Here is a 27,828-nt window from a genome sequence, read left to right on the forward strand (position 1 = left end):
AGGCCATGAACTTATCAATCACCCTTTCTGTGGACACTTTCTGGAGGTCCAAGATCCGTATGCTCCATGACTGCTGGACTAAGTGTGTAAATACAGGAAGGGACTATGTTGAAAAATAAATGTGCTAGGTTTTCTAAAATTGACTCCTTCTACCTTAGGCCATGAACTTATCAATCACCCCTCGCCGATAATTTGCAAGTAGATCAGAGGTGAGAGAAGGAATCAATTTTGATTAGGAATTTGTCGTGATCTGAAATCCACCGATAAAAAGTGATTGAGGAAGAAGAGGAAATCCAGGGAAAAAAGATCCATTTGGTCCATCAGTCCTACTCTACTGGATATCCATGGATTCCTTTCCACATCATGTTAGTTCTGGGATCTCCATGAACTGTCTCTGGAAAAGTGTCAAGTATGAAGCAGTTCACTATCTCCACATCCTCCCTGCTCCTTCTGAGCAGACTTCATTCCAGCTCCTTGTTGGACAGAGAATATGATTCTGAATTGAACCCATTCCTCACAAGTAGATTACAGTCTTCCCAGGGACAGTGACAGAGGAAAATTCCCCATAATGGGAGATGGAGGGAAAACAGACCAGAGCAAGTATATGAGTGAGTGAGGTGATATGCGTAAATACTCTGCTGTTTTTTTCAGGATTCAACTGAATATTACATCCTAATTGTTAGTGTAGATAATATTTAGATACTATTCATTGTGCTCTAATATCACAAATACTTCATGCGATGATAAATGCATTCTGCATCTTCTATTTTTTAGTGTTCTGTTACAGAGTAACATTCCACAGTCACGCTTGGAGTTCTCAAATCAGTTCTCTGGTTTCCTCTTAATCTTGATCAAATCTGTCAATCAATGATTGGTTGGCAAAAAACTTCCTGTAGGTGTGTCCAGCCATTTGGGTTTGATTTCAATTGTTCTCAAAGCCTCCAAGATCTCAGATCTACACATATATATAGGGGTGTATCAGGAGTGGAAATCTAATCAACACAGGCATCTTGAAGAGAGAGAGAGGTGGGAATGGCAGCAAGTTATCCCCACTTTCACTGGGAAACCTGACACTAATGATGAATTATTTTCTTGTGTTTCAGGTTTGAGGGAAGAAACACGATGCTGGTGGGGATCTTGCTCATGACCGCACTGCTTGTCAGTGATGTGGCAGGTAAGGACAATTGATTCCAGGAGCTTTATAAATATATTGCTGTGAAGAATGAATGCATAGGTACTATGTTGGGACTGTGGGACATGGGAATTTGTGGGCATTGGGGCTGGGTAGGATGTGATAGGAAATTTTTCCTATCTGGGATACTTAAAATGCATAGGGATGTGGCAAATTGGCTGTTACGATTCAGAACTGGCTTGCACATAAAAGACAGAGGGTCATAGTTGAAGGAAGTTATTCAAGCTGCAGGCCTGTAACTTGTGGAGTTCTGCAGGGATCTGTGTTGGGACCTCTGCTGTTTGTGATGTCCATAAACGGCCTGGATGAAAATGTAGATGGTTCGGTTAATAAGTTTGTTAACAATACCAAGATTAATGGAGTTGGGGATAGTGCAGAAGGCTAGAAAAGAATAAAATGTGATATAGATCCTTTGTAGATATGGGCAGAGAAATGGCAGATGGATTTTAACCCAGATACACATAAGGTGTTGCACTTGATAAGGCAACGACAAGGAGGGAATTCAACAATCAAGAGGTTATGTTGAAACTTTATAAAACTCTGTGTTGGCCACATCTTGAGTATAGCATACAGTTATGGTCACCTCACAGTAGGAAGGATGTTGAGGCTTCACAGAGGGTGCAGAAGAGGTTTATCAGGATGCCTCCTGGTTTAGAGGGCATGTGCTATCATGAGAGGTTGAACAAATTGGGTTGTTCTCTTTGGAGTGGTGGAAGCTGATAGGAGATCTGATAAGATTATGAAATGCGTAGACTGATTAGACAGGGAGTACCTGTTACCCAACATCTCCCCTAAGTCTCCACCATTCCTAAGAAAACAACCCAAGTTTGTCCAGCCTCTCATGACATGCATTGAAGGCAAGAGGGGATAAGTTTGGAAGGGATGTGAGGAGTCAGTTTTTTACTCAGAGAGTGGTGGGTGCCTGGAATAAGCAGCCTGGTATGGTGGCAGAGACAAGTTAATCAGATGCTTTGAAGAGACGTTTAGATAGGAACATGAATGTGAGGAAGTTTGAGCGACAAGGACATTGTGCAGTTAGGAGGGATTAGTTTCTGGGTGGTTTTGATTTACTTTTAAGCTGATTTGGCATAACCTTTGTGGCCAAGGAGCCTGCTCATGTGCTGTACTGTCCTATATTCATCTCTGAGCTATTGAGATGGAAGCTGAGTCAGAGACTATGTGACTATATGTGAGGAATACAGGAGATGCAGAGTAGAAGGTCCTACAGGTACTGGTCCAGTGCTCTGGATGTTGTGAACTTGATATCCATGAGGGTGAGGAATAATAAAATAGTTTGTCTGTCCCACGTGATTGTTCTCAAAATGTTGGTTCTCTTAACTTACCTTTATGAACTATGTTATACTTGTAAAAGTTGCTCTCAAATGTTCTCTTTATTTCAATAAGAATAGCAGAGCAGTTAGCTCAACACTGTTATGACTCAGGGTGTCAGAGATTGGAGTTCAATCCTGTTGTCCTTTGTCAGGAGTTAGTACATCCTCCCCATGGAATGTGTGGGTTTCTCTGGGTGCTCCGGTTTCCTCCAACGGTCCAAAGATGCATTGGCTGGTAGGTTAATAGGCCATTGTAAATTGTCCCGTGACTGGGTTAGTGTTATATCAGGGGTTGTGAGCATCGCTAAGCAGTGCAGCTTGAAGGGTTAGAAGGGTTTATTTTGCACTCTCTCTCCAAATAAAATAAATTCTTCTACAAAAAGGCAAGAATGAGGCAGATGGAGAATATCATAGGAAACAGTGAGATTATGAACTTTGCTCAGTGAAAAAGTTTGTTTACATGGTAGGAAAACAGGAAATGCTGTTATGAAGAGGGATCTCAGTGTGGGGATCCTGAAGTGTGGAGAGTTTCATACAGAGAGAGTGAACAATAAGGAAGCCAAGGGATAAGTGGCTATAATTGCAGGAAAGTTGGAGTAGGTTGGCTGATACTTTAATTGTTTTGAGTGAGACCCATTCAGAGTGTGTATTTTTGTTTCTGTACCTGAGGAAGGACACACTCACCCTGGAGACAGTGCACCATCAATCCAGTCTCACAGAGTCGGAGGAAATTTATGACTGAGAAGGAAACCCCTTGTTTCATTGTGTTGTTGTCAGGGGAAAGTCAGCATAACCCATCTCACACCACCGTGTCCATAGCACAGCTGGTCACAGTCCCTCAATAATACATCTCAATGTTGAAGTTCTGTTTAATGTGATGAGGGTTTCTGTCTCTATATCCAATCAGGAAGACAGTTCCCCACACCCATCACCTTCTTAGTTAAATAAAATCACAGTTGTATAAAGTTGTTTCTCAAGTATCTAACAACATTTACTCTTCTACTGAAGCTGCCTCTGACTATCCACACGAGCAATGCCTCTCCACATCTTATACAACTCTATCAGGGCACCTCTCATCCTTCATTGCTCCAAGGAGAAAACGCCAAGTTCACTCAACCTATCCTCATAAGACATGCTCCCCAATCCAGGCAACATCCTTGAAATTCTCCTCTGCATCCTTCCTATGGCTTCCACATCCTTCCTGTAGTGAAGCGACCAGAACTGATCACAGTTCCCCAAGTGGGGTCTGACCAGGGTCCTATATAGCTGCAAATTACCTCTTGGTTCCTAAATTCACTTCCATGATTGATGAAGGCCAACACACCATATGCCTTCTTAACCACTGAGTCAACCTGTGCAGCTGCTTTGAGCGTCCTATGGACTCAGACCCCAAGATCCTTCTGATCCTCCACACTGCCAAGAGTCTTACCATTAATACTTATTTTGCCATCATATTTGACCTACCAAAATGAACCACTTCACACTCATCTGGGTTGAACTCCATCTGTCACTTCTCAGCCCAGTTTTGCATCCTATCTGACAGCCCTCCACATTATCCACATTATCCACAACACCTGCAAACTTAGTGTCAACAGCAAACTTACGAACCTATCCCTCCACTTCCGCATCCAGGTCATTTATAAAAATCACGAAGAGTAAGTGTCCCAGAACAGATCCCTCAGACACTCCACTGGTTACCAACCTGCATGCAGAATATGACCCCATCTACAACCACTCTTCGCCTTCTGTGGGCAAGCTAGTTCTGGATCCAGAAAGCAATGTCCCGTTGGATCCCATGCCTCCTTACTTTCTCAATAAGCCTTGCATGGGGTACTTTATCAAATGCTTTGCTGAAATCCTTATACACTACATGTATTAGTCTTCCTTCATCAATATGTTTAGTCACATCCTCAAAAAATTCAATCAGGCTCGTAAGGCATGACCTGCCCTTGACAAAGCCATGTTGATTATTCCTAATCATATTATACCTTTCCAAATGTTCATAAATCCTACCTCTCAGGATCTTCTCCATCAGCTTACCAACCACTGAAGTAAGACTGGTCTATAATTTCCTGATCTATCTCTACTCCCTTTTTTGAAAAAAGGAACAATATTCACAACCCTCCAATCCTCCGGAACTCTCCCATCCCTATTGATGATGCAAAGATCATTGCCAGAGGCTCAGCAATCTCCTCCGTCACCTCCCACGGGTACAACTCATCCTGTCCCAGTGACTTATCTAACTTGATGCTTTCCAAAAGTTCCAGCACATCCTCTTTCTTGATATCTACATGCTCAAGCTTTTCAATCTGTTGCAAGTCGTCACTGTTATCACCGACAGCCTTTTCCATAGTGAATACTGAAGTAAAGTATTTATTAAGTACCTCTGCTATTTCCTCCGGTTCCATACACACTTTCCCACTGTCACATTTCACATGTCCTATTCTTCCACGTCTTATCCTCCTGCTCTTCACATATTTGTAGAATGCCTTGGGGTTTTTCTTAATCCTGCCTGCCAAGGCCTTCTTATCGCCCCTTCTGACTCTCCTAATTTCCTTCTTAAACTCCTTCCTGTTAGCCTTATAATCTTCTAGACCTCTAACATTACCTATCTCTCTGAATCTTTTGTAAGCTTTCCTTTTCTTCTTGACCAGATTGATTACAGCCTTTGTACACCATGGTTCCTGCACCCTACCATAACTTCTCTGTCTCATTGGAATGTACCTATTCAGAACTTCACACAAATATTCCCTGAACATTTGCCACATTTCATCTGTACTTTTCCTTGAGAACATCTGTTTCCAATTTAAGCTTCCAATTTCCTACATAATTCCCCCTACTCCAATTAAACACTTTTCTAACTTGTCTGTTCCTATCTCTGTCCAATGCTATGGTAAAGGAAATAGAATTATGATCCCTATCTCCAAAATGCTCTCCCACTGAGAGATTTGACATCTGACCATCTTCATTTCCTAATACCAAATCAAGTATAGCCTCTCCTCTTGTAGGCTTATCAACGTATTTTGTCAAGAAACCTTCCTGAACACACCTGACAAACTCCACCCCATCTGAACCTCTTGCTCTAGGGAGATGCCAATCTATATTTGAGAAATTTAAATCTCCCATCACGACAACTCTGTTATTGTTACACCTTTACAGGATCTGTTTCCCTACCTGCTTCTCGATATCCCTGTTACTTTTGGGAAGCCTATAAAAAACACCCAGTAAATTTATTGACCCCTTCCTGTTCCTAATCTCCACCCACAGAAACTCCATAGATTATCCCTCCATGATGTCCACCATTTCTGCAGCTGTGACACTATCTTTGATCAACAGGACCACGCCCCCACCTCTTTTGCCTCCCTCCCTGTCCTTCATGAAACATCTAAACCCCGGCACTCGAAGTAACCATTCCTGTCCCTGAGCTATCCAAGTCTCTGTAATGGCCACCACATCATATTCCCAAGTAATGATCCACGCTCTCAGCTGATCTGCTTTGTTCACAACATTCATTGTGTTAATATAGATACATCTCAAACCTTCAGTCTGAGCGCATCCCTTCTCTATCACCTGCCTATCCTTCTTCACACGCTTCTATCTTTCTCTATTTGAGAGCCAGACACCTCTTCCCCAGTCCCTTCAGTTTGGCACCTGAGAACATTTCTATCACATACAAACTTTTGATTTCTGTCCATACAAGCAGTTCTCACATGCCCTTAATCCTCCTCCACCTCACCATCTGTTCTAACACTCTGGTTCCCCTCCCCCTCCAAATCTAGTTTAAAGATCCCCTGGAGCAACACTAGCTAACCTACCCACAAGGATATTAGTCTCCTTCCAGTTCAGGTGCAAACCATCCCATTGGAACAAATCCCGCCTTCCCTGGAACAAAGCCTAATTGTCTAGAAACATGAAGCCCTCCCTCCTGCACCAACTACTTAGCCACATATTTAGCTGCATTTTCTTCCTATTTCTAGCCTCACTAACACGTGGCGTGGGGAGCAATCCTGAAATTGCAACTCTGGAGGTCCTGTCCTTCAACTTTGCACCCAACTCCTTAAACTCTCTTTGCAGGACCTCCTCCTTCTTCCTATCCACATCATTGGTCCATACATGGACCACAATATCTGCCTGCTCACCCTCCCTCTTGAGAATACTGAGAACTTAATCCGAGATATGGTGGATCCTGGCACCAGGGAGGCAACAGACCATCCAAGATTCTTGATCTCTCCCATAGAACCTCTTATCTGTCTCCTAACTATCGAATTCCCTATCACTACTGTTCTCCTCTTTTCCTTCCTTCCTTTCTGAGCTGAGGCTCCAGTTTCGGTGCCAGAGATGCGACCACTGCAACTTATCCCTGGTAAGTCATCCCCACCAACAGTATCCAAAATGGTATACTTATTGTTGATGGGAATGGCCACAGGGGTGCTCTGTTCTTCCTGTCTATTCCCCTTCCTTCTCCTGACAGTCACCCACCTACCTGCCTCCTGACTTTTAGGGGTGACTGTGTCCTGAAACTCCTGCTTATTTCTGCCTCTGCCTCAAGAAGGATCCAAAGTTCATCCAGCTCCAGCTCCAGTTCCCTAACTCGGTTTGTCAGGAGCTGCAGCTGGATGCACCTTTGTAGTCATCAGGGACAATTGTGCTGTCCCTGACTTCCCACATCCTGCATACAGAGCACTTGACTGCCCTAACTGCTGACTCCATTACCTACTCCTAAGTTAATTAAATTTATTAAAGGAACTTACCTGGCTTTACCTCATTTGGAGCAAGTTCGTCTTCAGCTTCTGCTCGCCAAAGCCTCAAAGCTCCACTCCTACCCTGAGCCACTCACCCCACTGGCCACTCCTCTTCAGTTACCCCTCCTTTTATTTGTCCCTGCCAATTATCTCGGGAGCCTTTAGCTCCTTTTCTTCCTGCTGCAATGGTTTCTCAATCACACTAAAGATTTTGTTAAAATCTTTATTTTCTAAAACTAACATTTGATCCTGACACTTTGATTAAAGTCCCCATAATGTTAGTTGTTCATCAGATATAATTAAGTGTTAACAAACTGTGCTATCCTTGAATAACCCACAAACTCTAAATGCTATTTCTTTCCATCCATTGAAACCATTTCCCCACTACCAATGTCTTACTGTGACCTGTAGTTGCCAGGTTTAGTGCCTGTCCCCATTGTAAACAAGGACAAGGGTGTCAACAGAAATCCCTCAGCTCTCTGGCACCATGCTGTGGGCAAAGACCATCGGACAACTTCTACAGATCCCTTAAGTTTCTGGTGTTGAGTCTATCTAAAAATGGTGCTCCAATTATTTAACTTGGCTTAACTCATAATTCCATTTTAAATTAAAGGGACGGTCAATTCCTCGGAAGTGGAGGAGACTTTGCGGGCCATTGAAGAATTAACCAGAGGACCTTGTGAGAATGGCTGGTTTGTATATCAGCCTACAAGATCCTGTTACCGGTATTTCGCAAACCCGAAAACATGGAAAGATGCTGAGGTAAGTCCCAGAAACCAGTGACTGATCTTGGAGATCTGATGACTATTGGTCTCAGCTAGTTCATTTCTATAAAGCACTAGATAACCTCTAGATGAAGTGTCTGTGGTGACTCCCTGTGATCCAGGGTGTGTTTCACTGAATCTGTAGGCTCCAGTTTCTAACAATCAGATCAATGGATGAAATTTTGTAGATTTTAGAGTCATAGGTCATATCACATGGAAATGGACACTTCACCCCAACTCATCTAGACTGACATTACTGCCCAATGAGCCAGTTCCATCTGCCCACCTTTGACCAACAGCCCTCTAAGCCATGTACTTATCTAGACAGCTTTTGAATGCTGCTAATGTTCCTCCCTCAAACACTATTTCTAAAGCTCATTCCAATCCAAATACAGAACACTTTGTGTGAAGAAGCTGCCCCTGATATATGCCCTTTAACTCTATTTCTTCTGATCTTAAAATGATGCCCCCTTGTTTTTAGTGCCTCCTCCCTGAGAGAAAGACCATGTGATTTCACTTTCCAGTTTAATAACTTCTTTCCTATAACATGGCAACCAAAACTGTACACAATACTTCAAGGGCAGCCTCACCAATGCCTTGTTTGACTGCAGCATAACTTCCCAATGCCTGTACTCAGTGGCCTGTGTGATGAAGTCTGCCATGCCAAACTCTTTCTTCACCATCCCTTCTACTTGCGATGCAACTTTCGGCAAATTGTGCCTTGCAGGTTCTTAACATTCCCTATTCCAGAACCTCCCTGCTCCTGTACTCAAATCCTTTTGCTATGAATGTCAACATAGCATTGGCCTTTTTCACCGCCTGCTGTACCTGCATGCCCACCTTCAATGACTGGTGTACAATGACATCCAGGTCTCATTGCACCTCCCCTTTATCTAATCGGCCACCGTTCAGATAATAATCTGTTTTCCTGTTCTTGCAACCGAAGTGGATAACCTCACATTTATCCACATTAAATTGCATCTGCCATGAATTTGCCCACTCACCTAACCTATCCAAGTCACCCTGCATCCTCTTAGCATCCTCCTCACAACTAACACTGCCGACCAGCTTCATGTCATCTGCGAACTTGGAGATGCTGCATTTAATTCCCTTGTCTAAATCATTAATATATATTGTAAACTGCTGGGGTCCCAGCACTGAGCCTTGCAGTACCCCACTAGCCACTGCCTACCATTCTGAAAAGGTCCCGTTTACTCCCACTCTTTGCTTCCTGTCTGCCAACCAATTCTCTATCCACATCAATACCATACCCCCAATACCGTGTGCTTTAAGTTTGCACACTAATCTCCTGTGTGGGACCTGGTCAAAAGCCTTTTGAAAATCTAAATATCCCTCTTCCACTGGCTCTCCCCATCCACTCTACTAGCTACATCTTCAAAAAATTCTATAAGATTCATCAGACATGATTTTCCTTTCACAAATCCATGCTGACTTTGTCCCATGATTTCAAGTCTTTCCAAATGTGCTGTTATCACATCTGTTATCACGACTCTAGCATTTTCCCCACCACCGATGTCAGACTAACCGGTCTATAATTCCCCAGTTTCTCTCTCCCTCCTTTTTTTAAAAAGTGTGGTTACATTAGCCACCCTCCAATCCTCAGGAACTAATCCAGAATCTAAGGAGTTTTGAAAAATTATCACTAATGCATCCACTATTTCTTGGGCTACTTCCTTAAGCACTCTGGGATGCAGACCATCTAGCCCTGGGGATTTATCTGCCTTTAATCCCTTCAATTTACCTAACACCACTTCCCTACTAACATGCATCTCCCTCAGTTTGTCCATCTCACTTGACCCTCGGTCCCTTACTATTTCCAGAAGATTATTTATGTCCTCCTTGGTGAAGACAGAACCAAAGTAGTTATTCAATTGGTCTGCCATGTCTTTGTTCCCTATAATCAATTCACCTGTTTCTGACCGTAAAGGACCTACATTTGTCTTGACCAATCTTTTCTTTTCACGTATCTATAAAAGCTTTTCAGTCAGTTTTTATGTTCCCTGCCAGCTTTCTCTCATAATCTTTTTTCCCTTTCCTAATTAAGCCCTTTGTCCTCCTCCGCTGGTCTCTGAATTTCTCCCAGTCCTCAGATGTGCCGCTATTTTTTGCTAATTTATATGTTTCTTCTTTGGACTTGATACTATCCCTAATTTCCCTTGTCAGCCATGGGTGCACTACCTTCCCTGGTTTATTCTTTTGCCAAACTGGGATGAACAATTGTATTTCATCCATGCGATCTTTAAATGCTTGCCATTGCATATCCACCGTCAACCCTTTAAGTATCATTTGCCAGTCTATCTTAGCTAATTCACATCTCATACCTTCAAAGTTATCCTTCTTTAAGTTCAGAACCTTTGTTTCTGAATTAACTATGCCACTCTCCATCTTAATGAAGAATTCCACCATATTATGGTCACTCTTACCCAAGGGGCCTTGCACGACAAGATTGCTAACTAACCCTTCCTCATTGCTCAATACCCAATCTAGAATGGCCTACTCTCCAGTTGATTCCTCGACATGTTGGTTCAGAAAACCATCCCGCATACATTCCAAGAAATCCTCTTCCTCAGCACCCTTACCAATCTGGTTCACCCAATCTATATGTAGATTGAAGTCACCCATTATAACTACTGTTCCTTTATTGCATGCATTTCTAATTTCCTGTTTAATGCCATCCCCAACCTCACTACTACTGTTAGGTGGCCTGGACACAACCCCACCAACGTTTTCTGCCCCTTAGTGTTATGCAGCTCTACCCATATTGGTTCCACATCCTCCAGGCGAATGTCCTTCCTTTCTATTGTGTTAATCTCCTCTCTAACCAGCAATGCTACTCCACTTCTTTCCTGTCTATCCCTCGTGAATATTGAATATCCCTGGATGTTGAGCTCCCATCCTTGGTCACCCTGTAGCCATGTCTCTGTGATCCCAACTATATCATATTCATTAATAACTATCTGCACATTCAATTCATCCACCTTGTTAAGAATGCTCCTCGCATTGACACAGAAAGCCTTCAGGCTTGTTTTTACAACACTCTTAGCCCTTGTACAATTATGTTGAAAAATGGCCCTTTTTGTTTTTTGCCCCGGATTTGCCTGCCTGCCACTTTTACTTTTCACCTTCAAGGCCTTGGTGAGACTGCACCTAGAATATTGTGTGCAGTTTTGGTCCCCTAATCTGAGTAAAGACATTCTTGCCATAGAGGGAGTATAGTTCACCAGATTGATTCCTGGGATGGCAGGACTTTCATATGAAGAAAGATTGAATCGACTAGGCTTATACTCACTGGAATTTAGAAGATTGAGGGGAGATCTTATTGAAACATATAATATTCTAAAGGGATTGGATAGGCTAGATGCAGGAAGATTGTTTCTGATGTTGGGGAAGTCCAGAACGAGGGGTCACAGTTTAAGGATAAAGGGGAAGCCTTTTAGGACCGAGATGAGGAAAAACTTCTTCACACAGAGAATGGTGAATCTGTGGAATTCACTGCCACAGGAAACAGTTGAGGCCAGTTCATTGGCTATATTTAAGAGGAAGTTAGATATGGCCCTTGTGGCTAACGGGAGCGGGGGTATGGAGAGAAAGCAGGTACAGGGTTCTGAGTTGGATGATCAGCCATGATCATACTGAATAGTGGTGCAGGCTCGAAGGGCCGATTGGCCTACTCCTGCACCTATTTTCTATGTTTCTATTTTAGCACTAGCCGTAAACTAACTAATCATCCCTTGCACATTCACATCAAGATAATTGATAAAAAGTTGAGAGCAATAAAGGGGGAAACTCCACATCCATTTGGTTTTGACACCAAAGAGCCTGAAGAAGATGAACACTGTATCTCAGGAACAAAGTTGCAGAATTTCCAACATCAGGTCAGACAATTTACTGAGGGCCCTGTGGAAATATGACAAATGCTGATTCTCATCAACCCATCAATTATATATTTTGTTTACAGCTTTTCTGCAACATACAGGATCATTATGGACAGCTGGCTTCTGTGATCTCATGTGAGCACAACGAGTTCATTTCCAGGGTGGTGAAACGGGTGACCGGAGGTGCACAATCAGTTTGGATTGGCTTCAAGGACTTCTGCAAGGTAAACTAGCAATGACATTACATTGCCACCACAGTTAGAATTTTACCTGATGTCCTGCAGAGTAACAGGGGGGAGACAGTGAAATGGTTGTTTCTGAGTGTATCCTAGTGATCCAGGGACACAATTTTGAATCCCATCCCAGCAGCAATGGAATTCTGGATTCAAGTAAACAAAATACAGTAAATCTGGAGGAAAATGGTGACAATGAAACCACCAGACTGTTGTAAAAACTCATCAGATTCTATAGGGTGAGGAATCTGCCATCCTTCCCCAGTCTGCCTTCACTGTGACTCCAGAATCCATCAATGTGTTGCCTCTTACCTGCCCTCTGAAATGGTCAGGATGTTCAGGGAAGGACAATAAATGCTGGTCTGATCAGTGTCACTGAGTCCTTTCTCAATCTTTGAGAGATCAGATTTTGTGTTTATGTTCACACACAAAATGCTGGAGGAATTCAACAGGCCAGGCACCATCTTGTTTGTGTTAATATTCAATGGCCATCTTTTCCCTCATTGTCTGAGTTGTCATTATTCCACTTCCCTGACCTTCACTCTTAGATCTGATTTCTTTCATTCCAAGGATTCTGTTACTTCTGTGAGATTTCCTTCACCCTGACAGTCAATCATTTAAAATCTCATTCACTGCCTGGTTTGACCCGGTTGCTCGTATTTTGGTCTCACTCCGGATCATGTCCAGCTCCTCCCTGTACCAATAAATGCCAGGTTACTCAGTATTCCCACAGCAATAATCACTGATTTATACCCCACAGAATGGGAATTTCTTGTGGAGTGATGAATCTTCCGTCAGATTCATGAACTGGGCAGTTGTAAATCCTCGAGAGCGTAACAATGCCCATCACTGTACGTACGTTAACACCGGTAAGTATACCTTAGTTTTTTTGATTTTTGACAAGGCATTCAACAGGACATTGTCAAAATATACTGGTCTTTACTCAGAGGAACTGAATAAACCCCATGAGTACAGTGCTTGGCAGAACTAAACTCATTGCCCAGCAGTTAGAGGAGGGTAAATGGGATATAATGAAGGGGTCAGGGGAGCAGTCAGTGTATGAGGATGACAAAAAAAACCCAACAGTGTTGGAAATCTGAGATAAAAACAGTATTTTCATAAAGCACTCAGCAGGTCAGGCAGCATCTATGGAGAGAGCAACAGAGTTAATTTTTCACATTGAATACCTTTAGTCAGGATCAGCTGAGTGTAAGCTTGCAGATGGAGGACCACACAAGGGTTGTAACATTACGTTCTGAGGAACCCACAGTGTAACACTGCAGTTAAAGAAGATCATAGAAGTGAAACAAAAGTTCTGTCTGAATAGGGTATGAAAGCAGAAACATATTGTTTATCTTCTGCATAACTCCATGTGGTATTCCGAACTGACCAATCCACTGCAGAATTACTCCCCAAGTGATCTGTCACAGAAATTCCATCTCTCGAGATTCCGGACTCTGCTTCCATTTCAAAGTCCATGAAAGAGCGAGGGTCCAGTTTATCACTGATGGGACAGTAACAGTGTCAGGTTCACACAGTGAGTTCCAGCCCAGGGTGAGCCAGCCACGTTGGCCTGGAACAGCTCAAATTCCCAGTGAATGTTGTGAGGTGACAAATTTCAGCAACACAAACTCAAAGTGCACATGGATCACAAGTGACTCCCTTTATTTACACATCAAACTCATGGATCAAGATCAGGGAAAATTCACAGCCCACAGACACTGACTCAAAATGATGAAACATTTAGATTCAACAGAAAATGCTGGAAACACTCAGGTGAGGCAGCATCTGTGAAGAGTGAAATAGAGATAATGTTTCTGTTAATGACCTTCCTGTTGTTCTCTCTACACCTGCTGCCTGACCTACTGAGTATTTCCTGCATCTCCTTCAGATTTCCAAAATTGATAATAATTTGCTACAACTTAGTAAATGTTGGATTCATTTTCTCTGTTTTTAGGTTCCCATGGTTGGCATGATTATAATTGCAATAACCGTCTGTACTATGTCTGTGCCTACAAATATCACTGAATTTGGAAGACTCCTGATTCATCCACTCATCATTTCCAGCTGTGGATTCTGTACCTTAATTTCTTTGTAGCCACTCTCACTGTCTGTGGTGATTGTACTCATTTAGTTTCCCAGCCAATAATAAAGAGAATTGCATCCTGAGCTGTGTGTTTGTTGTCGTGAGAGTCCCGTTTCCAGCAGCCTTCCTGTCCCACTGTTGCTCCCTCCCCACCTCTGCACTCAGGAGAAGGTGACACTGAATTTGCAAAATTAACTCTTTCCCTTTGGCCACACCTGGAGTGTTGGGTCCTGTTCACCACACATAGAGGTGAGACAAAGGCTGATGAAAGGACTCAGAGGGATTTACTGGGTTGATTACACATTTTACAACACTGAATGGGCTGATGAAAGATAAAATGGGCCTGGAAACTCCTTTGCACAACTGCAACCAAATATTGTCTGTCTGTTTGAAAATTGACTGAACTTGCAAAGAGTTTTGGGAGTGTTAATATCATTTGTAGTATTCCACTCCTGACCTTTCAACAGGATTTTCCTTTACCCATAAAATTAATTTCCTGTTTAACTGTCCCCAAATTACATCAACACATTGCAGCAGGAAAATCTCATCTGCTGTGAGATATTCAACTCACTGGCCTGAAGGTCAAAGTTCTCTGTACTGACTGAATCAGCAGCATTTGTTGAAATCGTTCTATTTAATTGGAAAGTAAAAATTTGTCTCCCTCTTTCTCTTGCAAAGTTGCTAAAATTTCTGAATGTTTTTTTGATTGCATGCCCAATTATTTCAAGAACAGTTAACTTGACAGATTCCACTTGCTCTAGTCTGGGGGTTACTGTTGATCCAAAACTCAAAGTTACATTAATTCCTCCCTGTATTTTCAATGGCCTCCTTGTGATGGAGGAAGCACCAGCAGAGCTATTAACAGAACACCCATCACTGAAGGCCGTAACTCTGAACTAAACAACAGTGTCTGGTTCAACAATCTATCAGGGTTATGCCACATGGTACATGCAATTCACAAAGACACCTTTACACTTCTAAACAGTAATATGTGCAACACTGGAATTATACAATGCAGATCAACACCTCACACCTGACATAGAGCTCATTGGCTACTGTGTCTCAGTGATCATTATTGTTTTGGGAGTCTGGTATCAGATATGCAGATGATAAGGGTCAACTGTCATTGGCAGCTGACTGTAGCTCAAGTCTCTGTATCCAAGAGAACAAAAAGAAAATAACAAACTAAGATAAATAAATTGATCTCTGATCGAAATCAGTCATTACGGAAAGCTGCAGGAGTCAGTGATGAACCTCAAGAATTTATCATTGATGTTTCTGACTTGGATGAAGGAATGGAGTTACAGAGCATCACAGAGCGATAGAGCAATATAGCATGGTAAAGGCCCTTTGGCCCAACAAATTCATGCTGACATAGCTGCTAACCATCTGATCTCAATTACCTGTGTTTGGCTCATATCCCCTAAAGTCCCAAGCCCTCCATGTAGTATACAGAATAAGGTAGATGAATGTGTCGCACACTTGCAGATTGGCAGGTATGATGTTGTAGGCATCATGGTATCATGGTTGAAAGATTATAGCTGGGAACTTAAAGTCCAAGTATACACATTGTATCAAACGGAAAGGCAGGAAGGTAGTGGGGATGGTGTTGCTTGTTGGTAAAAACTGAAATTAAATCATTAGAAAGAGTGACATAGGGTCAGAAGGTGTTGAATCAGTAGATAGAGCTAAGGAAATGCAATAGTAAAAAGGCCCTGATAGAAGTTGTATATAGACACCCAAACAGTAGGAAGAATGTGCTCCACAAATTCCAAAGGGAGATAGAAAAGGCATACCAGAATCAGAATCAGGTTTATTATCACCAGCACGTGACATGAAATTTGTTAACAGTTTGTTAAAATTTGTTGCAGCAGTTCAATGCAATACATAATCTAGCAGAGAGAAAGAAAAAATAATAAATAAAACATAATAATAAATAAACAAATAAATCAATTATGTATGTTCAATTGATTATCAAAAATGTGCAAAAACAGAAATACTGTATATTAAAATAATGTGAGGTAGTATCCAAAGCTTCAAATCCATTTAGGAATCAGACGGCAGAGGGGAAGAAGCTGTTCCTGAATTGCTGAGTGTGTGCCTTCAGGCTTCTGTATCTCCTACCTGATGGTAACAATGGGAAAAGTGCTTTCCCTAGGTGCTGGAGGACTTTAATAATGGACGTTGCCTTTCTGTGACACCGCTTCCTAAAGATGTCCTGGGTACTACGTAGGCTAGTGCCCAAGTTGGAGCTGACTAGATTTACAACCTTCTGCAGCTTCTTTCAGTCCTGTGTAGTAGACCCTCCATACCACACAGTGATGCAACCTGTCAGAATGCTCTCCACAGTATAACTATAGAAGTTTTTGAGCATATTTGTTGACATGCCAAATCGCTTGAAACTCCTATTAAAGTATAGCCGATGTCTTGCCTTCTTTATGACTACGTCAATATGTTGGAGACCAGGTAGCTCCTCAGAGATCTTGACAGCCAGGAACTTGAAGCTGCTCAATCTCTCCACTTCTGATCCCTCTATCCCTCTGATCCTTTCTTACCCTTCCTGAAGTCCACAATCAGCTCTTTCATCTTACTGAGGTTGAGTGTCAGGTTGTTGCTGCAGCACCATACACTAATTGGCATATCTCACTCCTGTACACCCTCTCGTCACCACCTGAGACCCTACCAACAATGGTTGTATCATCAATAAATTTGAAGACGGTATTTGAGCTATGCCTAGCCACACAGACTTGTGTATACAGAGAGTAGAGCAGTGGGCTAAGTACACACACCTGAGGGCAATGTTACAATAGTCATGGGGAAATTCAATATGCAGGCAGATTGGGAAAATCAGGATGGTGGTGGATTACAGGAGGGACAATTTCTAGGATGCCTATGAGATGTTTATTAGGGCGGTTCATGGTTGAGCCCACTAGAAGATTAGCTATTCTGGATTGGGTGTTGTCCAATGAACCAAAAATGATGAGATAGCTTAAGGTAAGGAAACCATAAGGTGTAGGTGATCTTAATATGATCAAATTCACCCTGAAATTTGAGGAGAAGCTAAAGTCAGATGTATCAGTGTTACAGTGGACTAAATGGACCAAATGGCCTAATTCTTATGGTCTTATCTTATGGTCTAAATAACAAGCAAAATAGACAAAAGTTAATTGGTTGATGTTGGATTTCCAGAATGCCTTTGACAAGGTGCCACACATGTAGCTATGAACCCTTGGTATTACAGGAAAGATTCTACCATGAATAAAACAGTGGCTGATTGGCAGGTGGCAAAGAGTGGGAATAAAGGGAGCATTTTCTGGTTGGCTGACTAATGGAGTTCCAAGGATTCTGTGTTGGGACCATTTTTTAATGTTATTTGTCAACAATTTGGATGATGGAGTCCATGACTCTATTGCAATGTTTTCAGACAATATGAAAGTAGATGGGTAGTTCTGAGGAAGTAGAGAGGCTGTAGAAGGACTCAGATTAGTTGTATGGACAAAGAAATGGCAGATGGAATACAGTGTCAGGAAGTGTATGGTCATGAACTTTGGTAAAAGAAAGGAAAGGATTGTCCATTTTCTAAATGGAGAGAAAATACAAAAATCTGAGATGCAGAAGGACTTGGTAGTCCTTATGCAAGATTTCCTGAAGCTTAATTTGCTGGTTACTCTGTGGTGAGGAAGGCAAATGCGATGTCAGTTTTCATTTCAGGAGGACTAATTATAAAAGCAAGGATGTAATGTTGAGACTTTATAAAGCAATGGTGAGGCCACACTTGGCATATTGAGAGCAGGTTTGGGCCCCTTATCTTAGAAAGGATGTGCTGAAATTCGAGAGGGTTCAAAGGAGGTTCACGAAAATGATTCCAGGATTGAATAGTCTGTCATATGAAGAGTGTTTGATGGCTGTCGGTCTGTATTTGCTGGAATTCAGAAGAAAGAGGAGTGACCTCATTGAAATCTATCGAATTGTGAAATGTTTTGCTGGAGTTGATGTTTCCTGTGGTGAGAGTCTAAAACCAGAGGACAAAGCCTCCCAATAGAGGGGCATCCTTTTGGAATGAAGATGAGAAGGAATTTCTTTAGCTAGAGAGCAGTGAATCTGTGAAATTCTTTGCCATGGTCAGCTGGAGAGGCCAAGTATCTATGTATATTTAAGGCAGAGGTTCATAGAATCTTGATTGGTCAGGGCATAAAGAGATACAGAGAGAAGCAAGGATATTGGTGATGAAAGGAAAATTGGATCAGCTATCATGAAATGATGGAGCATATTCGATGGGCCAAATGGCCTAATTCTGCTTCTATATCTTACGGCCTTATATGCGGCTGAATTGAAGAGTTCACCTGAGCATTGCCAGTTTCATATGGGTTTAATGACGCACTGAGAGATAGTTTCATTTATGGAATCTTAAACCATGTTACCATGGCTAGAACACTGCCCAACTTCACGCAGTATGTGAGCTGTACAACCAGAGGGGAGAGGGCCCTGGACTTGATGTATGCTAACGTTAAGGATGCATACAGCTGCTCTCCCCTCCTCCCACTGGGAAGGTCAGATCACAACCTGGTGCATCTCAAACCCTGCTACGTGCCTCTGGTGAAGAGTAAACCTGCAACCTCGAGGACAGTGAGGAAATGGTCGGGGGAGGCTTATGAGACACTCCAGGGTTGTTATGAAGTGACAGACTGGCAGACCCTCTGTGAGCCACATGGAGAGGACATCGATGGGCTCACAGAGTGCATCACTGGTTACATCAACTTCTGTGTGGACTGCAATGTTCAGGCAGGAACCGTCCTTTGTTATTCAAATAACAAGCCATGGGTAACAAAGGACAATAAGGACATCCTGAATGCTAAAAACAAGGCGTTTACAGATGGAAATAGGGAGGAGCTGAGGACAATACAGAAGAACCTGAAAGCCAAGATCAGGGAGGCTAAAGACAGGTATAGGAGGAAGTTTGAGTGGAAACTCCAATAAAACAACATGAAAGAGGTCTGGAGTGGGATGAGGACCACCACTGGGTTCTGACAAACTAGCAACGAAGGAGCTGAAGGAAGTGTGGACAGGGCCAATGAACTTAACCTGTTCTGCAACAGATTTGACACTGTGGACCCTGCCCATCCCCCACATGATTCATCTGTTGTCAACCCCCAACCAAAACATACTCCACTCTCCCCTCCTACCCCTTCTCACAGCCCCCAACCTGCTCCTATGACTACACCCCTCTCCCAAATGAAACCACCATGGTGGGCTTCACAGCTGAAAAAACTGAAAACAGCTGAAACGTCTCCACCCAAGCAAGGCTGCTGGCCTGGATGGTGTCAGCCCCAGTGTGCTCAAAGTCTGTGCCCCCCAGCTATGTAGAGTACTTCACCATGTCTTTAACCTCAGCCCAAGTCTCCAGAGGGTTCCTGTGCTATGGAAGACGTCCTGCCTCGTGATGCCGCGCCCCAGTGGCTCCAATGACAACAGACCAGTGGCATTGACCTCCCACATCATGAAGACCCCGGAGAGACTTGTTCTAGAGCAGCTCTGGCCTATGGTTAGGCCACACTTAGACCCCCTCCAGTTCACCTACCAGCCCCGACTAGGAGTTGAGGATGCCATCGTCTACTTGCTGAACCATGTCTACGCCTACCTGGACAAGCCAGCGAGCATTGTGAGGGTCATGTTTTTTGACTTCTCCAGTGCATTCAAAACCATCCGCCCTGCTCTGCTGGGTGAGAAGCTGACAGTGATGCAGGTGGGTGCTTCCCTGGTGTCATGGATTATTGATTACCTGACTGGCAGACCACAGTACGTACGCTTGCAACACTGTGTGTCAGACAGAGTGGTCAGTAGCACTGGGGCTCCACAGAGGACTGTCCTGTCTCCCTTTCTCTTCACCAACTACACTTCAGACTTCAACTACAACACAGAGTCTTGCCATCTTCAGAAGTTTTCTGATGACTCTGCCATAGTTGGATGCAGCAAGGGAGATCAGGCTGAGTGCTATGGTGCTACACATGGCTACGGTGGGAAACTTTGTCACATGGTGTGAGCAGAATCATCTGCAGCTTAATGTGAAAAAGACTAAGGAGCTGGTGGTGGACCTGAGGGGGCTTAGACACCAGTGACCCCTGTTTCCATCCAAGGGGTCAGTGTGGACATGGTGGAGGATTACAAATACCTGGGGTTACGAATTGACAATAAACTGGAATGGTCAAAGAACACTGAGGCTGTCTACAAGAAGGGTCAGAGCCGTCTCTATTTCCTGAAGAGACTGAGGTCCTTTAACATCTGCCAGACGATGCTGAGGATGTTCTACGAGTCTGTGGTGGCCAGTGCTATCATGTTTGCTGTTGTGTGCTGGGGCAGCAGGCTGAGGGTATCAGACACCAACAGAATCAACAAACTCATTCGTAAGGCCAGTGATGCTGTGGGGGTGGAACTGGACTCTCTGACAGTGGTGTTTGAAAAGAGGATGCTGTCCAAGTTGCATGCCATCTTGGACAAGGTCTCCCATCCACTCCATAATGTATTGGTTAGGCACAGGAGTACATTCAACCAGAGACTCATTCCACCAAGATACAACACTGAGCTTCATAGGAAATCATTCCTGCCTGTGGCCATCAAACTTTACAACTCCTCCTTCAGACTGTCAGACACCCTGAGCCAATAGGCTGGTCCTGGCTAATTTCCACTTGACATAATTTATTTAGTATTATTTAATTATTTATGGTTTTTATATTGCTATATTTCTACACTATTCTTGGTTGGTGTGACTGTAACGAAACCCAATTTCCCCTCGGGATCAATAAAGTATGTCTGTCTGTCTGTCTGTAAAAGAAAGCATTCAAACGTGGCTCCTAACTAAAGCACAACTTACATTTAAAAGAGCAGATGAAATAGCTGTATCAATGGAAACAGCAGACAGAGGCACAACTGAGTGGCAGTCGGGAATGAACAAAACTGTAGCATCTAAATAGGAACTTACCTGGCCGAGCAAATTGTGCTACTGTTGTGCCAGGGCTCACATACACCAGACCTATGCAAGTTTAAAGGTGAATCTTGTAGAAAATGCAACAAAGTAGGACTCATACAAAGAGCATATCCGGCAGACAAAAATAAATGGACTGCACAGAGAAGAGAAAAAGTTAGAAAGGCAAGATACAGCCTCAAGAAGAGTACTAATCTGCAAGGTGTGATGAAAAATCTGATAATGATCTGATTTACACAGGAATGGATAGTTTTGAGATTAATAATGTGAAAACTAACAAGAGGGAACCAACATGACTTACACCAGAAGTGAACAGCAAATTAATTTAAATGGAAATGGACTCTGGATCAGCTGTTTCAGTCATTTCACAAAATGATTTTGAATGGCATTACAAAGAGACTGAAGTAAAGCCTGCAGATATCCAACCAAGAACCTATCTTGGAGAAATGAGAACTCCTGTGGGAATGACAATTGTAACGGTCAAGTGCAACAAACAAGCTACATTGGGCTTGTACAGTATGTAGTAAAAACAAGAGGGCTATCATTGTGAAGCTGTGAGCGGCTGAGATCATTGTAACTTGTTAGAGATCCATCCATCATTTGTATGCTATATCCACTAGAATAGAATCAATTGAAAGACAATTAAAGCTGGTATTTGATGAAGTCACAGCAGTGTTCAAGGATGGTTATGGAAAACACAAATATATCAAGGGTAAAATAGTGTTAAGTGAAAAAGCCACACCAAAGTTTTAGAAAGCCCGTCCAGATCTTTATACCATTTGTGATAAAGTAGCCATGAACTGGATTGCATGGAGGCTAAAGGAATACTTTCCAAAGTTGAATGGAGCCCACAGGCAATGTCAATGCACCCAGTAGCCAAGGAAAATGGGTCTGTCAGTATCTAAAATCTATGATTTTAAGTTCACCATCAAATCAGTCAATCAATAGTCAAATAGACAAGAAAGTCAACAGCCATTTTCCAGGATGGAGGATATATTTGAAAGCCTTTCTGGAGGAAAACACTTCAGCAAAGTGGACTTGGCTGAGGCCTATGTACAAATCGAGGTAGAAGAAGATCCCAAAGTATTTCTCACCATAATCACTCACAAAGGGCTTTACCATGGTAATAGGCTTGTTTTTGAAGCAGCATCTTTAGCTGCACTCTGACAGAAAACTGTGAATCAGGTGCTGCAAGACTGTCCATACACTCAGTGTTACCCAGATGACATCATTGTTACCAGTAAAGATGACAAAAACATCTGCAAAAATTCAAGACAGTGTTAAAGAGATTAGAAGATTATGGGCTCAGAGAATGACTCAAGTGTGAATAATTCTTTAAACCAACCATAACTCACTTTGGTCACACCATTGATGCACAATATTTAGACACAAATTCAATTAATGGTGGATGCCCAAAGGCCAAAGGAAGTATCACAGCTGCAGTCCTTTTTACAATTTGTCAATTACTATAACAGGTTCCTGCCAAACCTGGCTACTGTGTGCCAGCACTTGAACTCATTGCTATAGACTGGGAAAAAATGTCAATGGACATAGCAGTGTGAGGTGACTTTGCAAAGGATAAGGGAAATGGTGATGTCAGCCAGTGTACTCACACTTCATGATCCACATCATTCAGTGAAGCTCGCTTGTGATGCCTTATGATAGAGGTACAGTTATGTCACATGCGTGATGGAAGCGAATGCCCCATAACCTTAGCATTGCACTCTCTTACTGCTGCAGAGAAAAATTATACTCAGATTGCCAGAAAGTTATTGAATCTGGTCCGGGGTGTAAAACCTTTCTAACAGTACTTGTATGGGAGAGAGCTTTTCCTTGTTAACGATCATCACTCACCAGTCTCCATATTCAATCCATAGAAGGGTGTTTTACTAACAGCAACACCATCAAAGCAGAAATGCGCTCTGTATATTGGAGGTTACAATTACAAGTTCGAATTCAAGAGGACAACTACTCATGGAGATTGTGTCAGCCATTGACCTATTGTGACAATAGGCAAATTGCAATGGGTCCAGGTCCTTGCTGAGGCAAGAGTTCAGTCTAGTCATGACCATCCTCTCAAAGCAATTCATCACTGTCGATGTGAGTGCTATGGGGTGATAGTCATTAAGGCAGCCCACATTATTCTTCTTAGGCACTGGTATAATTGTTGCTTTTTTTGAAGCAAGTGGGAACTTCTGCCCAGAGCACTGAAAGGTTGAAAATGTCCTTGAATACTCCCGCTAGTTGGTTGGAACAGGTTTTCAGAGCCTTACCAGGTACTCCATTGGGACCTTCTGCCTTGCGAGGATTCACTCTCTTTAAAGGCAGTCTAACATCGGCCTCTGAGACAGAGATCACAGGGTTGTCAGGTGCAGCAGGGATATGCAATACGCAAGGGCATTGGGAAAATCAGGTTGGTGTAGGATCGCAAGAGAGGAAACTTGTTGAATGCCTTTGAGATGGCTCTATAGAGCTGCTTGTGCTCGAGCCTACTCAGAAAGGTTATCTTAGATTGGGTGTTGTGTAATAATCCAGATCTTATTAAGAAGCTTAATGTAAAGGAATCCTTGGGAGGCAGTGATCATAATGCAATTTGAGAAGGAGAAGCATGTATCACTATTGCAGTGGAATAAGAGAATTACAGAGGCATGAGAGAGGTGCTTGGCCAGGTGGATTGGAGAAGGATACTGGCAGGGATGATGGCAGAACAGAGACGGCTGAAGTTTCTGGGAATAGTTCACAAGATGCAGAATAGGTATGTTCCACAGAGGATGAAGTTCTCAAATGGCAGGGGTAGGCAACCGTGGCTGACAAAGGAAATTAAAGATGATATAAAAGCCATGGAAATGGCATATAATGGGGCAAAAGTGAGTGGGAAGTTAGATGATTGGGAAGATTTTAAAATCCAATAAAAGACAACTTAAAAGCTATAAAAAAAAAGAGAAAGAAAACATGAGGGCAATAAATAATGCTGGATACCAAAAGTTTTTTTCAGTTATATAAAGAGTAGAAGGGAGGTGTGAGTTAATATTGGACCAGTGGAAAATGATGCTGGTAAGGTAGTAATGTGGGACAAAGAAATGGCAGATGAACTTAAAGGGTACTTTGCCTCACTCTTCACTGTGGAAAACATTAGCAGGGTCCCAGAGGTCTGTATGTGTCAGGGAGCAGGAGTGAGTGCCATTGCTATTACAGAAGAAAAAGTGCAAGGCAAACTGAAAGATCTTCTGGTGGTTAAGTCACCTGGGCTAGATGGACTATATCCCAGAGTCCTGAAAGAGGTTGCTGAAGAAATAACGGATGCATTGGTCATGATCTTTCAAGAATCAATTGATTCTGGCATGGTCCCAGAGGATGGAAATATGGCAAATGTCACTTTTCTCTTTAAGAAGGGAGGAAGGCAAAAGAATGTGGTGATGTTATTTAAGCCAAAAATGCCAATTTAACATAATCTCTTCTGTATGCACCTGGTCCATATCCCTTCATTCTCTGTATATTCATGTGATTATCTAAGAGCCTCGTAAACACCTCAATTCTATCTACTACCACCACCACTGCAGAGAGCACATTCCAGGCACCCAACACCTCCTTGTCAAAATTTGCCCCACATAGCTCCTTTGAACTTACTCTCCCTTAACTTAAAAACTGTACACGCCCTCTAGTATTAGACACATTGACCATGGGAACAGGATACCAGCTATCTACTCTGTCTAGGCATTTCATATTTATATAAACCTCCGTCAATACTCACCTTAGTCATCACCACTCCAGAGATAAAAATCCTAATTTCTCAAACCTCTCCTTAGAGCACAGGACCACCAATGTAGGCAACAGCTTCATAAACCTGTCTGACTCCTTTCCAAAGCCTCCACATCCTTCTTGTAATGGGCAGACCAAGAATGAATAAAATTTTCCAGACAAGGCCTATCCAGAGTTTAATAACACTGCAAAATAACTATATAACTTCCTGTCTCTTGAACTTATTGCCTCAACTAATAGGAACAAGCATGCCTTACACCTTCTTCATCTCCCATCAACTTGTGCAACCACTTTCAAGGAGCTGTAGTCTTGCATCTTAAGAAGTATCTGTTCATCATTGCTGTCAAGGACCCCAACAGTAATCACATATTGTTCCTTCATATTTGATCTCCTAAAGTGCAGCACCAGCCTGGATTAAACTTCATCTGCCATTCTTCACCCATATCTACAATGATCCATATTGTTTGGCAATCTTCCACACTCTCCACAACACTATCAATCTTTCCATAGTTTGTGAACTTACAAAACCCACCCATCCACATTTTTATTCATGTGACTTATATCTATCACAAACTGTCCCAGGACAGTTCCCAATCAATTGATCACCATTAATCAAGGACTGCCATTCAGAATAAGATACAAGTCAAGTCACTTTTATTGTCATCTTGACCATAACTGCTGGTACAGTACATAGTAAAAATGAGACGTTTTCAGGACCATGATGATACACGACACAGTACAAAAACTAGCCTGAACTACGTAAAAAAACAACACAGAGAAAGTTACACTAGACTACAGACCTCCACAGAACTGCGTAAAGTGCACAAAAAACAATGTAAGCATTACAATAAATAATAAACAGGACAATAGGGCAAGGTGTCAGTCCAGTCTCTGGGTATTGAGGAGTCTGATAGTTTGGGGGAAGAAACTGTTACATAGTCTGGTCATGAGAGCCCAAATGCTTCAGTGCCTTTTCCCAGACGACAGGAGGGAGAAGAAATTGTATGAAGGGTGCATGGGGTCCTTCATAATGCTGTTTCCTTTGCGGATGCAGCGTGTAGTGTAAATGTCTGTGATGGTGGGAAGAGAGACCCCAATGATCTTCTCAGCTGACCTCACTATCTGCTGCAGGATCTTGTGATCCGAGATGGTGCAATTTCCGAACCAGGCAGTGATGCAGTTGCTCAGGATACTCTCAATACAACCCCTGTAGAATGTGATGAGGATAGGGAGTGGGAGATGGACTTTCCTCAGCCTTCGCAAAAAGTAGAGACACTGCTGGGCTTTCTTTGCTATGGAGCTGGTGTTGAGGGACCAGGTGAGATTCTCCACCAGGTGAACACCAAGAAATTTCGTGCTCTTAACGATCTCCACCGAGGAGCCATCGATGTTCAGCGGGGAGTGGTCACTCCGTGCCCTCCTGAAGTCAACAACCATCTCTTTTGTTTTGTTCACATTAGGAGACAGCTTGTTGGCTCTGCACAAGTCTGTTAGCCACTGTACCTCCTCTCTGTAAGCTGACTCATCGTTCTTGCTGCTGAGACCCACCACGGTTGTGTCATCAGTGAACTTGAGGATGTGGTTCGACCTGTGTGTTGCAGCACAGTCGTGGGTCAGCAGAATGAACAGCAGTGGACTGAGCACACAGCCCGGGGGTGGGGGGGGGGGGCTGTGCTCAGCGTGATGGCGTTGGAGATGCTGCTCCCGATCCGGACTGACTGAGGTCTCCCAGTCAGGAAGTCTGGGATCCAGTTGCAGAGGGAGGTGTTCAGGCCCAATAGGCTCAGCTTTCCAATCAGTTTCTGAGGGATGATTGTTTCGAATGCTGAACTGAAGTCTATGAACAGCATTTGAGCTTATGTGTCGTTTTTTGTCCAGGTGGGTTAGGGCCAGGTGGAGGGTGGTGGCAATGGCGTCGTCTGTTGAGCAGTTGGAATGGTACGCAAACTGCAGTGGGTCCAGTGAGGGGGCAGTAGGGTCTTGATATGCCTCATGATGAGCCCCTTGAAACACTTCATGATGATGGATTTAAGTGCAATGAGATGGTAGTCATTTAGGCAGGACAGTGAAGACTTCTTTGGCACGGGGAAGATTGTGGCAGCATTGAAGCACGTTGGAATGGTGGCGCTGCTCAGGGAGATGTTGAAGATGTCAGTGAGAACATCTGCTAGCTGGTCTACACATCCTCTGAGCACTCTACCAGGGATGTTGTCTGGTCCAGCAGCCTTCCGTGGGTTGACCCTGCACAGGGTTCTTCTCACATTGGCCATGATGAGACACAGCACCTGGTCATTTGTAGGAGGGGTGGACTTCTTCGCCGCCACATCATTTTCCACCTCAAACGGGGCATAGAAATTATTCAGCGCATCTGGGAGGGAGGCATCACCTGCTTAGTCAGGTGATGTTGTCCTGTAATTGGTGATGTCCTGGATGTCCTTCCACATGCACCGTGTGTCGCCGCTGTCCTGGAAGTGGCTGTGGATTAGCTGGGCATGTGTACACTTTGTCCCTCTGATGGCTCAGGACAGTTTGGCCCTTGCTGTTGTCACAGCTGCCTTGTCGCCTACTCTGAAGATGGAGTTGTGGGTCCTCAGCAGCGCACGCACCTCCGCGATCATCCATGGCTTCTGGTTAGCGCGTATAGTGATGGTCTTGGACAGAGTAACATCATCAGTGCACTTGCTGATGTAGCTGGTCACTGATGCTGTGTACTCCTCTAAGTTGGTAGAGTCACTATCGGTTGTGTTGTATTGATGTGACTTGGACACTGCTGTAGATTGAACAACCACGTTCATTCAATAGACCCCCATTTTCTTTAACCCCCGTTCTGATGTCATACACACTCT

The 27,828-nt window shown here is 43.1% G+C and overlaps 1 protein-coding gene across 1 annotated transcript; it reads left to right on the forward strand.

Moving 5' to 3' along the window:
* Positions 1 to 947: 947 nt before the first annotated feature.
* On the forward strand, positions 948 to 14,327 carry LOC132403454 (regenerating islet-derived protein 4-like). Its single transcript, XM_059986858.1, has 6 exons — positions 948 to 1,026; positions 1,104 to 1,174; positions 7,879 to 8,027; positions 12,009 to 12,149; positions 12,919 to 13,027; positions 14,116 to 14,327. Exons 2-6 carry the CDS (start codon positions 1,123 to 1,125, stop codon positions 14,184 to 14,186), a joined length of 522 nt encoding a protein of 173 aa, XP_059842841.1. The 5' UTR covers positions 948 to 1,026; positions 1,104 to 1,122; the 3' UTR covers positions 14,187 to 14,327.
* Positions 14,328 to 27,828: the final 13,501 nt, after the last annotated feature.

The sequence above is a fragment of the Hypanus sabinus genome, chromosome 13 (genome assembly GCF_030144855.1).
Source record: "Hypanus sabinus isolate sHypSab1 chromosome 13, sHypSab1.hap1, whole genome shotgun sequence".
NCBI classification, from domain to species: domain Eukaryota; kingdom Metazoa; phylum Chordata; class Chondrichthyes; order Myliobatiformes; family Dasyatidae; genus Hypanus; species Hypanus sabinus.

Excerpts from the sequence above, each read along its gene's own strand:
- LOC132403454 (XM_059986858.1), top strand. The coding sequence starts at position 1,123 with ATGCTGGTGGGGATCTTGCTCATGACCGCACTGCTTGTCAGTGATGTG. Across the intron at positions 1,175-7,878 it reads GCTTGTCAGTGATGTGGCAG|GGACGGTCAATTCCTCGGAA; the intron begins GTAAGGACAATT and ends TTTAAATTAAAG. Across the intron at positions 8,028-12,008 it reads AAACATGGAAAGATGCTGAG|CTTTTCTGCAACATACAGGA; the intron begins GTAAGTCCCAGA and ends TTTTGTTTACAG.